The sequence below is a fragment of the Macrotis lagotis genome, chromosome X, assembly GCF_037893015.1.
Source record: "Macrotis lagotis isolate mMagLag1 chromosome X, bilby.v1.9.chrom.fasta, whole genome shotgun sequence".
NCBI classification, from domain to species: domain Eukaryota; kingdom Metazoa; phylum Chordata; class Mammalia; order Peramelemorphia; family Peramelidae; genus Macrotis; species Macrotis lagotis.
In genome coordinates this window covers 97202763-97220819 of record NC_133666.1, presented here as the reverse complement: position 1 = coordinate 97220819, position 18057 = coordinate 97202763, and the positions used below count along the sequence as shown (strand labels likewise).

General features: G+C 33.9%; 1 protein-coding gene across 5 annotated transcripts in view; it reads left to right on the top strand.

Moving 5' to 3' along the window:
• PALM2AKAP2 (PALM2 and AKAP2 fusion) overlaps positions 1-18057 on the top strand; it is a 534014-nt gene that overhangs the window by 117373 nt on the left and 398584 nt on the right. For all 5 annotated transcript variants that reach the window (XM_074200018.1, XM_074200019.1, XM_074200022.1 and 2 more), the window contains exon 3: positions 13125-13255. In XM_074200018.1, coding sequence (XP_074056119.1) covers positions 13125-13255 — 131 coding nt within the window. The remainder of the gene's footprint in view (positions 1-13124; positions 13256-18057) is intronic.

Genomic DNA, 18057 nt, shown 5'->3' with positions numbered 1-18057 from the left:
TTACTCTATTTCTTAATCAGCACCAGGCAGTTTTGATAACTGCCACTTTATAGTATAGTTTTAGATCTGGTAGAACTAAGCCACCTTCCTTTACATTTTTTTATCAGTTCCCTTACTATTCTTGACCTTTTGTTGCTCCAGAGGAATTTTGTTACTATTTTTTCCTAGCTTGGTAAAATAGTTATTTGGAAGTTTGATTGTATAGCACTGAATAAGTCATTTAATTTGAGAATTGTCATTTTTATTGTATTAGCTTGACCTAACCATAAGTTATTGACATATTTCCAATTATTTAGATCTGACTATATTTGGGTGAGACTATAATTGGGTGATTTATAATTGTTTTCATATAGATTCTGCGTTTGTCTTGGGAGGTAGATTCCCAAGTATTTAAAGTTGTCTATAGTTATTTTAAATGGAATTTCTATCTTTGGCTTATGGGTTTTTGTTGTTCGTATATAGAAATGCTGATATGTTTTATGTGGGTTTATTTTATATCCTGCTACTTTGTGAATTTGTTAATTATTTCAGGGAGTTTTTTAGATGATTTTCTCAGGTTCTCTAAGTATGCCATCATATCATCTGCAGGGTGAAAGCTTTGCTTCCTCATTGCCAGTTCTGATTCCTTCAATTTCTTTTTCTTCCCTTATTGCTACAACTAGCATTTCTAATTCTATATCAAATAGTAATGGCAATAATGGGGATCCTTGTTTCACCCCTGATCTTACTGGAAATGCTCCAAGTTTATTCCCATTACATATAATATTTTTTGATTGTTTAAGATAGATACTATTTATTATTTTAAGAAAAATTCCATTTATTCCTAAACTTTCTAGTGTTTTTAATAGGAATTCATGTTACATTTTATCAAAGGCTTTTTAGCATCTATTGAAATAATCACATATTTCTGTTGGTTTTGCTATTGATATGTTCAGTTAAGAGTTTTCCTAATATTGAACCATCCCTGCCTACCTGATATAAACCCTACCTGATCATGGTGTGTTATCCTAGTAATAATTTGCTGTAGTCTCATTGCTAAAATTTTATTTAAGATTTTTGCATCAATATTTGTTAGGCTGATTGATCTATAATTTCCTTTGTCTGCCTTGGTTTTTCCTGGTTTAGGTATCGGCACCATGTTGGTGTCATTAAAGGAGTTTGGCAGAACTCCTTCTCCTATTTTTTTAAATAGTTTGTGTAGAATAGGGAATTAATTGACTTTTAAATGTTTAGTGGAATTCACTTGTAAATCCATCTGGACCTCGAGACTTTCTCTTAGGGAGTTTATTGATGGTTTCTTCAATTTCTTTTTCTGAAATGGGGTTATTTAAGTAATTTATTTCCTCTTCTGTTAATCTTGGCAGTTTTTTGTATTTTTGTAAACATTCATCCATTTCACTCAGGTTATCCAATTTATTAGCATGACGTTCAGCAAAGTAGCTCCAAATTATCTCTTTAATTTCCTCCTCATTGATGGTTACTTCACCCTTTTCATTTTTGCTACTGGTAATTTGGGTATTGTCTATTTTTTCAAAAAATTAGATTAACCAAAAGTTTGTCTATTTTATTGACTTTTTCATAAAACCAACTCTTTATGAGTTTTCTTGCTTTCAATTTTATTAATCTCTCCCTTGATTTTCAGAATTCCTAATTTGGTATTTAATTGGGGAATCTTTAATTTGTTCTTTTTTTCTAGCTTTTTTTTTAGTTGCATATTCAAGTCATTGATCTCTTCTTTATTTTATTCATATAGGCATTTAGAGATATAGAGTTTCCCCTCAAAACTGCCTTGAATGCAATCCAAAAATTTTGTTATGATATCTCATTAGTATCATTTTCTTGGATATAATTATTGATTATTTTTATTATTTGCTATTTGATCCACTCATTATTTAAGATAAAGTTATTTATTTTCCAATTAGTTTTTGGTTTATCTTAATTACATGTAATTTTTATTGCATCATGGTCTGAGAAATGTGTATTTATTTATTATTTCTGCCTTTCTATATTTGATAAGGGTTTTTATGCCCTAGTACATGGTCAATTTTGGTATAGGTGCCATGTACTGCCAAGGAAAAAAGTATGTTCTTTTCTATCTTCATTAAGTTTTCTCCAGATGCTTATCATATCTAAGTTTTTTTTAAAAATTTCATTCATCTTCTTAACTTCCTTCTTGCTTATTTTGTGGTTAGATTATCTGGTTCTAAGAGAGGGAGACTGAGGTCCCTATTATTAAAGTTTTGCTGTCTATGTCTCCTTGTAATTTTTCCCTCTAAGAATTTGGATGCTATACCACTAGTAATGATATAGCTTCATTGGGCAGCTAGGTGGTGCAGGAGGCTAGGTGGTGCAGTGGATAGAGCACCAGCCCTGGAGTTAAGAGTACTTGAGTTCAAATCCAGCCTCAGACACTTAATAATTACCTAGCCATGTGGCCTCGGGCAAGGCACTTAACCCCATTGCCTTGCAAAAACTAAAAAAAAAAAAAAATTATATAGCTTCATTACCTATGGTACCTTTTAAGATGTTGTTTCCTTCCTTTTAAATAAATTGAAATTATATACTTTTTAGGATTTTCAAAAATAAAGAGGTCTTTTCTATAGTCGTGAAGAAGGGACAGCTAGGTCATGCAGTGGATAGGGTACAGGGCTTGAAATCAGTAAGATCTTTACTAGCTATGTTTGTCTCAGTTTTTCATCTGTAAATTGGGGACACTTTGGAAAAGGAAATTGCAAACCACTTCAATATCTTTGCCAAGGAAACCCCAAAGCCAAACTCCTTGAGATCACATGGAGAGTTGGACACAACTGAATAACAACATGGAGTCATTAAGAAAAAATGAAAAGACCTTCAATCAGGCCAAGTCAGTTGTGATTTGCTTTGTGGACATTAATCTGTATGTAATTCCATCTCCTTTCCAGTCAAGAGGAAACAAGTTCTGAACTGTAAGAGAAGAACCCTCTAGACAGGAGCAGAATGACAAATATCTCAATTATGTATTTATAGAATGAAGTTGGTCAGCAGGGTATGGCAGGGACCCCCATGTGGTCCTTTCTATATCACCACTGTGTTATGAGCTCCTTTCTCTTTTCACTTCATTTCTCATTTCCCTATTCTCTTACTTCATTTTCTCCCTTCTTTCCTTTGTTTCTTATTCACATACTTTCTTCATCCTTTCATTGGTAGAAAACATGGGGAAAAGACTCATGCTGCTGTCTTATTTAGCAGAATTTTCCCTTTCAATTCAGTGAGTCATTAGAGCAGGATTCTGGAGGCTTAGTGTTAACACTGCCTCTAACCTTCTCAGGGATCTGAGGCAAATGTTCTCTTTCTCTTTCTTTAAAATGAGTCATCACAACCTATCCTTCCCCTGTTTCCCAGGTGAGCTGTGAGGAACCAATGAAATAGAATCCAAAAGCTATTACAACAAATAGTACCAGAGTACAATTTGATTTCATTGTAATGAATCTGACTTGCAATAGACATAGAAGAAGCATCATGGCACAATGGAGGGAAGATTGCTCTTGGAGAAGGAAGATGTTGGGTTACAATCCTCCCTCTGAAACATATCACTTATGTGATCTCATGATTAAGTAGCCTAACTTCTCAGTACAGTTATCTCTTCCACTTTGCTACTTTCCCATCATGATTTTGATATACCCTGGATTGCTATCAGAAATTAAATAGGAATTTGGGGGGAGTTTTGAGAAAGTGGCAGTTGACACACAAAGGTTAGCAGAAGATATAGAAAAAATTAACAACTCAGAAATGCATAAAACACATATGCACTGAATTATATAATATGAACCCAAATTTTACAGGAAAATACTGTAAACACTCCATAAAAAAAAGAAAAAAATCAGACTTCTTCTTTGCCCATGAAGGGAGGGCCAAAACATTTTCCAGATTATAGAAGTGCTAGTCCCTGAATCCTGTGATGTGGAAAGAGTAACTTATAGAACCTGGTAATTCTCTAAGACATAGAACCTGGTAACTCTCTAAGACTAGAAGTTGCAGGTGTAATTTATAATATACAAAATGATGTATAACATATAAGTTATAATAAAGTTGCCTAGATAATATTAAAAAAATTCTAGTTGGGACTCCCCCCAAAAAAAAGATTTAGAAGCTATATGACTATTTTAGTCTATAAAAATTATTGAACTTAATTTCCTGATTTTTGATAGAGAAAAATGCTTAGTAAGACAATACCAAAGAATAATTACTTCAGTGCATAACTGCTTTCATGGCCCAGAATGTTCAATAATTCTACAAGAGCAGAATGCCTCACGCCATCAATAGCTAATAATTAACATTTATATAGCCCTTACTATATGCCAATATTATGCTAAGCTCTTTACACTTACTTTCCACTTTACATTACTTTCTGCTACTGATCCTCACAAAAACCTCTGAGAGATAGATGCTATTAATATATTCATTTACAGATAAGGAAACTGAGGTGAGGCACATTGTCCAAGATAACACAACTAGTAAGTGTCTGGAGTATTCTTTGAACTCAGGTATTCCATTGTGCCACCTCGCTGTATTGAAAGACATTTTGTATATTTGCCAAATACCCACTTAAGTGGAAAAAATAAAAGTATTTATAGGAGAGAGAGAGAGAGAGAGAGAGAGAGAGAGAGAGAGAGAGAGAGAGAGAGAGAGAGAGAGAGAGAATATATCTTGGTATGAATGAGGTAGGAAGGATGATTAGGGTTCTTCCTGTAAAAGTGAACCCAGTTAGGGAGCCACCAGTCAAGGACTGAAGAGCCTGGTGAGAGAGAATCTGTTACCATTTTTAAATTTTTTATAATTTTGTTTAATAGTATTATATTTTTCCCAATTACATTTAAAGACAATTTTCAGCATTCATTTTTTTGGAAAGATTTTGAGTTCTAAGTTTTTCTCTATTCCCCTCCCCCATCAAAATGGCAAATAAATAGGTTATACATGTACAATCATGTTAAACATAGTTCTACATTAAGTTGTGTTGTGTAGAAAAAGAAACACACACACACAAGTGAAAATACTATGCTTCAGTCTGCATTCGAACACCATCAGTTCTTTCTCTGGGTGTGAATGGTATTTTTCATCATGATTCTTTTGGAATTGTCTTGATTCATTGTATTGTTGAGAAGAATGTGTTAATGGTAGAATGTTCTCCTAGTTCTGCTTGCTTCAATCAGTATCTTATGTCTTTCCAGGTTTTTCTGAAATCCACCTACTCCCCATTTCATATAGCACAATAGTATTACATTTATATACCAAACTTATTCAGCCATTCTCCAGTTGATGAAATCCCCTTGGTTTCTAATTCTTTGCCACCACACAAAGTGCTACAATAAATGTTTTTGAATATGTAGATCCTTTCCCCTTTTTATGATATGTTTGGGATACAGACTAGTGATATTTCTAGATCAAAGGGTATGCACAGTTTGATTGCCCTTTGGGCAGAGATCCAAAGTGCTCTCCAGAATGGTTGGTTAAGTTTACAACTCTACTGACAATGCATTAGTTGGTCCTATTACCTCTTAATCCAAACCATTTTACTTTAGGATACTTCTGAACATCCCTGTGACCAACTTAATCCCATGGCCTTTCAGATACCTTATAGACACTTATTATATCTTCCCTGAGCCTTCCCTTCTCATGGTTAAAAATCCTCAGTTCTTATAAATGCTTATTTCAATGAAAATAGTGCCATTGAAATAGCCTGTCTGTAATTCAGTCTGTTAGGATAGTGAGGGAAAGGAAAAAGAAGAGAGTGAGAGGGAAAGGAGAGCAGGGATATATGACCCAAAATACATATATGCTTATTTTCTTTTAGTCTTTTCTCTTTAATCAAGGTAGATTTCAAATACCACAGATCAATGTGCTTTTTAAAAAATCATTAGTTTTATTTGTGGTAAGAAACTTGGCTTGAGACTACCATACAGTGCTGATTCCATTAAAACAATATACAGATTTCAGCATACCTATAACTACATTCTATGGTTGACCTTAAGTGACTTTTGCAACATGAAAACTCTGGCAATGAGATTATATTCCTTCAGTCATGAAGTATGGGAATTCACTTAAGGGTATTCAAAGTTGACTGAAGAGTAATATACTTGAAAATGGATTTATGGTAATGGACTGATCAATTTATCTCTGACTTAAACTTTCAAAATAAGCAATGTTAATGTCTTTGAATAGTGTTTTATACTTTATTGCAAATGTCTACAAATATATTATTTTTTGACCTTGCTTAGCTCTGGGGAGGGAGGGAGGAAGAGAGGGTAAGTGTTATCTCCATTTTATATATGAAAAAGTCATTCCATTCCTCTCAGTTCATCTTGTTCACTAGTCTGCTACACAAGAATTCCCCAGCTTAGATTCCATGGTATCTAGTCCCATGGTATTCCAGTTTCATTGTTATCTATCTCATGACTCAAGATAAAATATTAGTTCCCCACTCAATCACTATCTTCATCATCATCATTATCTTTCTTCTCTTCTTTCTTCTTCTTCTTCATCATCATCAGTATTTTGCTCCTGGGACAAGGAACATTGCCAAAGAAAGTAAATTACTCCAATACAAAATTATGTGTCCTTCAACTCAGTCTATCCTCAATGGCCAGGCAATCTCTTATTCATCCTTCATTTATAACTGAATAAACCCTTATCACACTCTGATCCAGAAAATCTCTCTTTTTCACTCTTAGCAGAAGATAAAGATAGCAAACTCTACCAAGAAAATTGGGACTTTCCATCATTAACTCCTGCCTATACCTTTGTCCCCAATTCAGCACTTCTTTCTCTATACTTATGCCTTTCTATTCCCTTCAATCTAAGAGAAAGAGCTGTCATTCTAGTTAATAAGGTGAAACATTGAGACTTACTCCTATTTCTGACACCTAAGCCATTTTACGTTCTATACAATTGTTCTCTTTTCCTGGCATCTTCAATTGATCCCCTACCCTGGCTTATTTTTTTCTTTAAGCTTCTTTCATACTCAAGATAACTCTATCCTAAGAAAGATCTTCAACCATCCATATATACTTTTCAAACTACCTTTCATTTTTTTTATTGCTAGATTTCTTCATCTTCTAGCTCAAATGTCATTTCTTTCATGGTATATAATCTCCCAAATAAAAACTGATTTTATTTTCTTCAAATCATTGATCTCCCTTTTCTTTCATTTGCTTATCACTTAACCCTATTGCCTTAAATAAATAAAATTTTAAAAACCTCCCTTAGGATTGCTTTAACTCCATTCCACAGATTTGAGTATGTTGTCTTCTTTAATGATTCTCTTTCATATAATTATTTATTATTTCTAAAATTCTTCTTTGATATCTTTTAAAAGTAAATATTATTTAGCCAATGTCCTTCATTCATATTTTCTGTATTTATTATATATTCTATTGTTATGGGTTGTAAAACATTTAATATTTCTCTATTTATTTTTTCCAATTACATGAAAAGATAGTTTTCAACATTCATTTTTAAAAGATTTTGAGTTCCAAATTTTTCTCCCTCCTGCCTACTTTCCCCCCAAAGACAATAAGCAATCTGAAATAGGTTGTACACACACAATTTTGTTAAACAGATTTCCACATCATGTTGTGAAAGAAGTCATGTTGTGAAAGAAGAATTGGAACAAAAGGGGAAAACTATGAGACAGAAAAAAAATTTTTAAGTGAAAATAGTATGCTTCGATCTGCATTCAGATTCCATTATTCTTTCTCTGGATGTGAATAGACTTTGCATCATTAGTCTTTTAGGATTTTCTGGGATCATTGTATTGCTGATAAGAGCTAGTCATCACACAATGTTGTTAATATGTACAATGTTTTCCTGGTTCTGCTTGCTTCACTCAGCATCAGTTCATGTAAATCTTTGCAAATTTTTCCTGAAATCCTCCTGCTAATCATTTTTGGTAGCAAAATAGTATTCTGTTACATGCACATTCTACAGCTTGTTCAGTCATTCCCCAGTGGATAAACATCCCCTCAATTTTCAATTCTTTGTCATCACAAAGAGCTTCTGAATTTATTTATAGACTATATCCTAGAAAATTATCAGCTTCTATAAAGTAATGAGATATGATGGAAAAGGATACTACTTAAGATTTCAACCCAGTAATTGTCAAAAATCTATCATCTCAGCTTTTCTAACATTAACATCCTTAATTTATTGTGTAAATTCATGCTGAATTCTGAAATGACTACAATACTAAATTCTTTGATTTCTAACTAAGATATAATCAACTTCATATTTTTTTTAGGTTTTTGCAAGGCAAATGGGGTTAAGTGGCTTGCCCAAGGCCACACAGCTAGGTAATTATAAAGTGTATGAGACCGGATTTGAACCCAGGTATTCCTGACTCCAGGGCCAGTGCTTTATCCACTGCACCACCTAGCCGCCCTGTCAACTTCATATTTTGTCGTATTCTTCAATAGTTACCATATATTTAAACTCTCTTTTTGAGGATTCTGAATAATTTACATCAATCAATCAGCATTTATTTCTTAAGCATTTATGTGCCAGGAGCTGATTTAAGGTATACAAAAACAAAAGTGAAAACAGACCTTGTCCTCAAGATTACAAGCTCTGTACATGTATAACCTATATCAGATTACTTGCTGTTGGGGCTAAGGGGAAGGGAAGTAGAAAGTATGAAACTCAAGATCTTACAAAAAGGTGAATGTTGAAAACTATCTTTGCATGTAATTGGAAAAAATAAAATAAAATAACATTAAAAGAAAGATTACTAACGCGGGTGGCTAGGTAGTGCAGTGGATAGAGCACTGGCCCTGGAGTCAGGAGTGCCTGAGTTCAAATCTGACCTCAGACACTTAATAATTACTTAGCTGTGTGACCTTGGCCAAGTCACTTAACCCCATTGCCTTGCAAAAAAAAACCTTAAAAAAAAACATTACTATCTAGCCAAGGGAGACATGTACAGATATAAATCTCTCTCTCCAAGGCATGGGAATTGGCTAACATCTTTAATCTCTTCTGTTTATTTTTTTCCCTTAGTCCAATTTTATAATCTAATTTTCATTATTCCCACCTTCGCACTGAAGTCACTGAGCATTTGTTTACATAGATGTTGAATTATTCTAGAGGACTGTATCAAATTTTCTTGTAATTTCTCTTCTTCCTCTAGAGCAGGTCTTATATAGATTTTTGTTCTGTGATCTAGTTGATGCATCATGATGGGAGATAACCAAATGTTCCATTAAATGAAGTCTTTTTAAGCTGGGGTCCATGACATTTTCAAAAATATATATTTTGATAACTATTTCATTGCAATTAGTTTCCTTTGTAATTCCATTTATTTTATTTTATGTTGTTCTGAGAAGGTGATAGTCTTCATTAGAGTTCCAAAGGATTCTATGTCACAAAAAAGTTGAGAACCCCTGCATTAAATGTATATTTTTATTTTTATTTGTATGATGAAATGAATTCCTCTTTCTCCTCCCCTACTCCAGCCCCTGCCAAGCTATGGGGTACTTTTCCATTTAGTTTTAATTTTTACATGTGATATTCAAAGCTTAATTTAAAATGATTCCAACATTTTCTTGCAGGCTGTAAGTTTACAGTATAAGATGACAAAAAGAAATACAAGTGTTAATGCTTCTTTCCAGTATATGAAATAGCAAATTGCTTGCAATTTATTTTGAAAACCATATCATTCATTATAAGCTGTTCTATCAACATGAGTTAGACGTTTTTATTTTTTTATAGTTTTATGCTTTTATTTTATTTTTTCTTTATTTTACTTTATTCTCCCCCCAGTTGTATGTAAAAAAAAACAATATTCGATTCAAAAACGTTGAGTTCCAAATCCTCTTCCTTTCTCCCACCCCATTTCCCCCCTCATTGGGGAAGCAAGTTAATTGATAAAGGATAAAAATATATAGCCATGCATAGTCAAGCATTTTTATTTTTAATATTACTTTTTCCAATTACATGTTATGACTATTTTTAACATTTAGTTTTAAAAAAATTGAGTTCCAAATTTTTCCCTTCCACTCCCTAAGATAGTAAACAATTTTATTTAGTCAATATATGAGTAATCATGTAAAACAATTTTCCATATTAGTCATGTGAATAGGCTTTTCTTTTTTTGATGATGACAGATGGGTAGATGGCCTTGTAAGATCTTTTTTTTAGGTTTTTGCAAGGCAAATGGGGTTAAGTGGCTTGCCCAAGGCCACACAGGCTAAGTGTCTGAGACCGGATTTGAACCCAGGTACTCCTGAACTCCAGGGCCGGTGCTTTATCCACTACACCACCTAGCCACCCCCCACCTTGTAAGATCTTTTAGACCACTGATGTTTTTAAAATTTAATTTTTATTGATGCCTTTTGTTGATGTACAACTTTCATTTTTGAGTATGTCTCTCTTCCCAGGGAAGAGATTTTAAAGAAAGAGGGAAAAAAAGCAATTCAGCAAAAATGATCCTAACATATCTACCTTGTACATGCAATATTCCACATCTATAATTTCTCCACCTACATAAAGGAAGGAAAGATGTGCCCTAATGACTTTTTTTTAGAAAATAAAAGCTATTTATTTAGAAAAGTTTCTGAATTTCTGAAGAAGTGCTGTGTTCTGTGTTGGGTTCTATGTAGAACTCAAACATTCAATTATACTGGAATGGGGCCAGAAGATAATGTAACAAATTAAAGATTTTTGACACTTTCTTTGAAGAAAACATAGATGCCTCATGGAATCAGGTTCTCTATCATGTAATTTGACATAGTTATTGACTGAATGAACAGTGTTTCTTCAGATAGTTCTCAGTTAATAGCCTAATTCTTAGGGGTGGCTAGGTGGTGCAGTGGATAGAGCATTGGCCCTGGAGTCAGGAGTACCTGAGTTCAAATCCAGCCTCAAACACTAAATAATTACCTGGCTGTGTGGCCTTGGGCAAACCACTTAACCCCATTGCCTAGCAAAAACCTAAAAAAAAAAATAGCCTAATTCTTGCTTTCTTGGTTTTTTTTTAGGTTTTTTTCAAGGATATAGATATAGATATAGATATAGATATAGATATAGATATAGATATAGATATAGATATAGATATAGATATAGATATAGATATAGATATTGTTTAGTCTTTAAATCATAAGTTATCAAAGCTTTCCTCTTCATAGGTTTGCTCTATAAATGACTAAATAATGGGTTGTCTCCTTAATGATTCATGAAAAGGTTTATAGTAGAGTCCTATCTTTGAAGAATCAAGAAAAATTTAGCAGGGAAATTGAAATATAGATGATACGTATATGAATGAGTTTCCATATATTTCTTTAAGGGATATTGTCAGTGCTTAAAAACCATTCTCTACAGTCCAGTGGAATTATCACACTATCCCCTCCCCTCTCTTTTACACACATCCATGTACATATAAGCACACACCATACAATATTGGATTGACACTTGGAGTAAGGAAGTAGCATTTCCATGGCCCTCTGTGCAATGATTTTCCTGCTGTTTCTAAGTTCTTTCTGTTGGATTTATGAACTTGCCTTCCTCTGAAACCAAACACTGATGACTTGATATAAAGCTCTAATTTTTCCTAGCTCCAGTCTTATGTATTATCTAGAGAGCTCTTTGGGAAAAGACTTTCTTTATAAGGTTTCAAATCTGTAAAAAAATGAAAAGATGAGCTTAGCATGACCCTTTGATTTTACCTTTTCTATCTCTGCTTAAATCCATTGAAACCTGGATAACTGAGGCATCTGACACACACACACACACACACACACACACACACACACACCACTGCCATACAAACTGAAAATTGGTCTCCTTTTTGCTATCCAAAAACTATTTCTGTGGTTGGCATTGTTCAGTTTGCCTGAGTGTGGTTATATTCCAGATCGCAAGTCAGTCTCCTACTAAAAATTTAAAAAAATAGAGGAGGAAGCCTTTGAAGTTAAGTATGTCTGAATTGTTAATTTCCCTCTATAGACCCCCAAAGGAAGGAAAAAACTGTGCTTTTTCTTTTCCTTCATGATGTCAAAACACCTTCCTAACAGACTTCATAGAGGCAGACCTACGTTTCTTTTTATTAGATCATCATTTCCTGTCTCCCTGAACTGAGAATTTTATTAGTGCTACTTCAAAATGAAATCATTGCCACAAGAAGATGGAGTGGTAAAAATTGTGCACACATGTATCTAAAACTGTACATATGCGTCCCAGTCAGCTTTCCCAATGGGTACCGTTTTTATGGTATTTTGATCTAAAACAGCTGAAGCTGTATGAGGTACTTACTTAAGATGTGTATGTCAGTATGCAAAGAATAATGTTCTGAAGACAAGTTCTCTCCTTTTCTTTCCATCTCATATACTCAAGAAAGACAACCCAAAAATAAGATTTTCAACTTTTACAATTGTGTACATTGTTTTATATGTGTAGAGATGGAAGCCTATTTCACCAACCACAAGATAGAGTCAGAGTTTAGTAAATGGAAAGAAGCTTTGAAGGAAGAAAACGATGGAGTTAATGTGATCCAGGAGCTAGTGGCAACTAGCAGCCTTTTCTCAATATTTTGCCAAATTTCCTTATTCTAACCAGTTTCTTTAATTTCTCCCCGCTCTCATCCCTAATATACATGATACTAGGGAACAAATGCTGGATGAGTAGTGGATCCAGCTTTGAAACGCAACCCTGCTATTTACCACCTCTTTGACTTTGGACAGTGAATTCAGGGAAACCGTGGGAAACCTAACAAACACAATCAAACCAAAGAGCCTTGCTTCCATTTCTATAAGAAGCAAGGGCTAGGAAATGCTTTCAACAATGTAACACACTGTAGATCTGATACAACCACAAGAACAATCCTGTCGCCAGAGCACAATCTTTGGGGATTAGCACAATTTGAACATCTGTGAATTTTGAGTCCTGGGTACAGCTGTCTCCAAGGTTCCATTAAAGATATTTTTTTCTTTCTTAATGTTTTCCTGAAGGTTTGGGCCACATGGCTACTATCAATTTCTATAAATTTCACCATTCAAAAGAGGACTTTGAACATATGATTTCCCCATTCCTTTAGAAATAAAAAGAAAAGGGTGAGTTTGAGAAATTCATCTCAGCATCTTCCTCTTTCCTCATTCCCATAGTCCAAAGCACTCCGAGAAAAATGGCTGCTACAAGGAATGCCAGCTGGTACTGCCGAAGAAGAAGAAGCTAGAAAGCGACAATCTGAGGAAGATGAGGTCAGAGTTAAAAAACTGGAAGATAATATTCACAGGTATGTGATTTCATGTATGGACTGAACATTGTTTAACCAAAGAGAAATACCTGTGATCTTCCTTTACTCCTACATCTGATTTTGGTTTAATTTTTATAGCACTACTTTATGTGAAATTGTCGAGGAATGCATGTATTTTTTCCATGAAACTGAAACTGATGTCCTTCAAGAGCAAAAGCTTTTTTTAAAAAAAATTTAATCTGTTTTGAATAGAAAATGTTATTTAACGTATCATGCATTTCACTACCTTGTTAATCACAGCATATTGAACAGCAGTCAACTATTTTTATGACAATGAATCATCTTTATGTTATGCTGTGCTATAGTTTAATAATGCAGTTTGCCATGTTTAGGGAGTTCCTATGTCTGTTTTTTATAAATTTTTAGTCTGTCTCCAGTTTCTAGTTGTTTACTTTTCATTATGCCTACCTCTAGGTCAGAAGTTCTGTAAATTTGTTTTTTTTAAAATGTTTTGATAACTGTATTCCAATATTATTAGTTTCCTTTGTATTTTATTTTATGTTTTCATAAACATTATTCCAAGAAGGAATAAACTTTACCAGATTGCCTAAAGAGCCCCTAATAACTGCTCTAGAAAATACCATCATCAAAGTACTTCTCAATTTTTATTTATCATTTCCTGTTCAGGCTGGGAAACAAGATAACCAGGACTGTTGAGTTGTGTCTGATTCTTCATACTTCTATCTGGGGCTTTCTTAACAAAGTTACTGAAATGGTTTGCCATTTTTTTTCCAGTTCATTTTTACAGATGAGAAAACTGAGGTAAACAAGGTTAAGTTACTTGCCCAAGGTCAAATAGTTAGTCAAGTGTCTGAAGCTAACTCCATATCCCAGGCTGTTCCCATTACCCCCACCTAGATTATTAGAATCATGTGTTAAATAAAAATAAATAGGTTTTCATCCATGTTGTGAGGGTCTTTCCTGTGAAAAATATTTATAAATCATCTTTAGCTCACAGCTTTGGGGACATCTGTTTTGGCTGTTGAAAACCCAATTCTCAGCAATGATCCAAATGTTTGAAATTACTGACTAGATAAATGACCTCAGGACAAACTGGATCTAAGGAGGATTAGGTAGGGTAAGTAGTTTCCTAAGATGTATTATATATTTATATCAGGGGAAACAAGGGGGTTACAATAAATTACACATTTTAATAAGACTTTTTATAAAAGAGAGGTAGTGTGGCATATTTTATAAAATAGAGGATAGAGAGCTGGTCTTGAAACCAAGAAGACCTAATTTCAAATTCTACTCAGCACAGTTTCTGACTTGTTGACTGTTTATTGACATTTATTGACTATGTGACCTTGGGCAAGTCATTTAACTTTGAAATGTGATCAATGAGACTATAAATTTCAGGAAAGATGCCAACTTGTTTTTTCCTCACCTGGCAAGTTTTATATTGCTAATGAAATCACATCTCTAGTCCCACTGCTGTTTAGAAACATAAATTTTTGAATGCCATCAAATTTGTTCTCCATAACAAAAACATATACATATATATGTATGTATATAAAGCTAGATTTAATTCAGTGAACATTTCATTTCTTAATTTCAAGGCACCATGATAAAATAAATTCAACTTAGAACCAGTTTTCAAGGAGCTTATAATCCAATATAAAGATTTTTAACTTTTTAGGTATCATGGACACCTTTGGTAATCTGACAAAATCTATAGTACCCTTTTCAGAATAATGTTTTTAATGCATAAGATAGGATTACAAATGAAACTAATTAAATCTAAATACAGTTATCAAAATATTAAAAATTTAAAAAACAATTTCATGAACTAGGTTAAGAAACCCTAATCTAATAGGAGAAAAATACTTGTATCAAATAGATATATTAGGGGGCGGATAGGTGGTGCAGTGGATAAAGCACTGGCCCTGGAGTCAGGAGTACCTGGGTTCAAATCCAGTCTCAGCTAATTACCTAGCTGTGTGGCCTTTGGCAAGCCACTTAACCCCATTTGCCTTACAAAAACCTAAAAAAAAAAGATATATTAGAAAGGGAGTGACATAGAGGCAAAGAGCTGAGACTTTTGAGTTTAGGGGAGATTACCTGCTAAATTCAGAGGAGGTGTCATGGAAAAGTGGCTCCTGACTTGAGTTTAGGATCACATGAGCAAAAATATGGAGATGAGGAAAAGGCAATCAACCAGAAAGCATCTATTCAATACTTACTATGTCATAGGTGGCACAGTAGAAAAAACTGATTGTGGAGTCAGGAGGACCTGAGTACAAATGTAGCATTAGATGCTTATTACCTGTGTGACCATGGGCAAATCACTTAACCTCTATTTGCCTTAGTCTACTAGAGAAGAAAATGGCAAATCACTACAGTATCTTTGTCAAGAAAACCCTATGAGCTGTACTGGCAAGTTTTGATCCTACAAGGTCAAAAAGAGTTGAACACAACTGAAGAGCATTATGACATACTAATACCTTGGGGTTCAAGGTCAAAAATCAAATTGTTTTCTGCTCTCAAGGAGCTTACCTTCTATCTGAGAGCAGGACAAGAACTGGGAATAGAGAGGGATCTAGTTTGGCCATAGTACAGAATGCATAAAGGCAAGTAATCTGTGGTGAAACCCGATAGATATGAATATCCTCAGGTTATCCTCAGAATCAGTTTATATTTTATTTGGTGGATAATGGCGAGCTACAAAAAAGGTTTGTAAGTGGGGGGGGGAGATATTATCAAAGAAGTACAGTTGGAAAATGACTAGGTAAACAATGTGGTTAATAAATGAAAGGAGGACATGAAAGTCATCAGTAGGTTAATCAGGGCAAGGAGAGATCAGGAACTAGATTGATATGGATGCAGTGGAAGTTGAAAAGAAGAGATAGATACAAGAGACGTGACAGGCAGAATCAGTAGGTCTTGTCAGCTGACTGATGTGTGCATGGGAAAAAGGATATGTTGAAGGAAAAAATATTTAAATGAGCTCATGGATACAAACCTTGGTTTTCTGAAGACTAATGATGTAATTAAAGAAAAGTTAGGAAGAGGAGCTCATTTGGAGTTAATGAAAGATCTGAAATTGAGTTTTGAACACATTGTAGGTGAGATGCTAGTGGATATCTAGGTGTCTATTGAAAATACAGGTGAGAAAGTATGGGACAAAATTGAGAGTAGAGATAAGGTTGGAAAATTTCCAAAGACCATAGTTCAAGTATAGATGAAATAATTAAGGAGAAGATTCTCTTCACATTCAAAGAGAACTGGGTAGGCAACCCTATTTCAGAAACAGGAGGAAGATGAGAAAGCAGTCAAGGAGATAAAGGAATAAATTGACATTTAGAGAACAGAAACATAGTATTTTTGGAAGATATGAAGAGACAGGGTTGAGAAGGAGTAGGGAATAATAGACCACTGTATTACATACTCCTGGAGTGTTCAAGGAGGATGAAAACCCCAAAAAGGCAATTGGATTGAATGAGGAGACTCAGTGTTGTATCTAGAGTCTTAACAGAGTTTCAGAATAACCACAGTACCAGAAATCTCCTTTCTGTGATAGATTTTTTGATTTGAAAAACCAATCCCTTACCACCTGGAAGATACCAAGAAACACACAAGAAGCCTATTGTGTTTTGGTAATCTTAAAAGACAACTAGAAAGAAAGGAGAAGAGGCATATATTAGGGGAAGAAAAGGAACAGGAAGGATGGGGGAAATTATTTTACTTCAGTGCACAAGAAGAAAACTATCAAATAATGAGGAAGGGATGGGAATAGCAGCTCACACTTGAACCTCACTTTCATCATAGCTGATCAAAGAAAGGAAGAATGTGCACAGATACACATTTAGTTACAGAAATACATTTCACTCAACAGGGAAACAAGAGCAAAAGGGGAGAAGGGAGAATGAAAAATAAAATAAAGGATAGTTTAAGGAAAAGATAAGTTTGAAGCAAAACAAAGTCTTAATATGTATAAAAATATCATGGCAGCTCTTTTTCCAGTGACAAACAATAGGAAACCATGGATGGTGCTCATCAATTGGGGAATAGTTGAACAAGTTAGATGAATGTGATGGAATACTATTATGCTGTAAGGGGATGATACAAACCTGGGAAGACTTGTATGAACTGGTATGTAATGAAGTAAACAGATCCAGAACATTTTTTACAGTGACAACAGTGTCATAAATACAATCAACTTTGAAAGACACAGAAAGTCCCATCAGTGAATTTCCTCATAATTCTAAAGCACTCTGAATGAAACATCACTTTACAGAGATGAAAAAAGTCAGAGTGTAGATTGAGGTATATTTTTTTGGAAATGGTTAGTAGGAATTTGTTTTGTAATTTTTTATCTATGCAAAATTATAATAATTTTATTTTACCAAATGGAGATAAGGAAGGAGAGGACAAATTTTTTGTTGATTAAAATTTTTAATAAATACTTTATTTTATTTAAGATTTTATTTTAAAAATAAAATGTTAAAATTTATAAAAATAAAATTTTTAAATATATATAATAAATAGAACATTAATCTGGGAGTCCTGGGGTCTGGGTTCTACTTCCACTTTTGGTTCTGCCTCTTGTAAAAGCTTGAACAAATCATTTATGTTCTCATAATCTCAGTTCTCAGTCCCCCCCAAAAAAATAAAATGAAGAAGTTAGACTAGATGGTCTCTAAGGCCCTTTTCAACTCTATTATTTCTTAATGTTCTGATTTCTATTAATTTGTTAATTTCCTTGGGAGGACTATAATCCTATACTTTTAATTTTTTTTTCATCAGTTCCACTTAGTGTGAATGAAGGATGTGAGAACAGG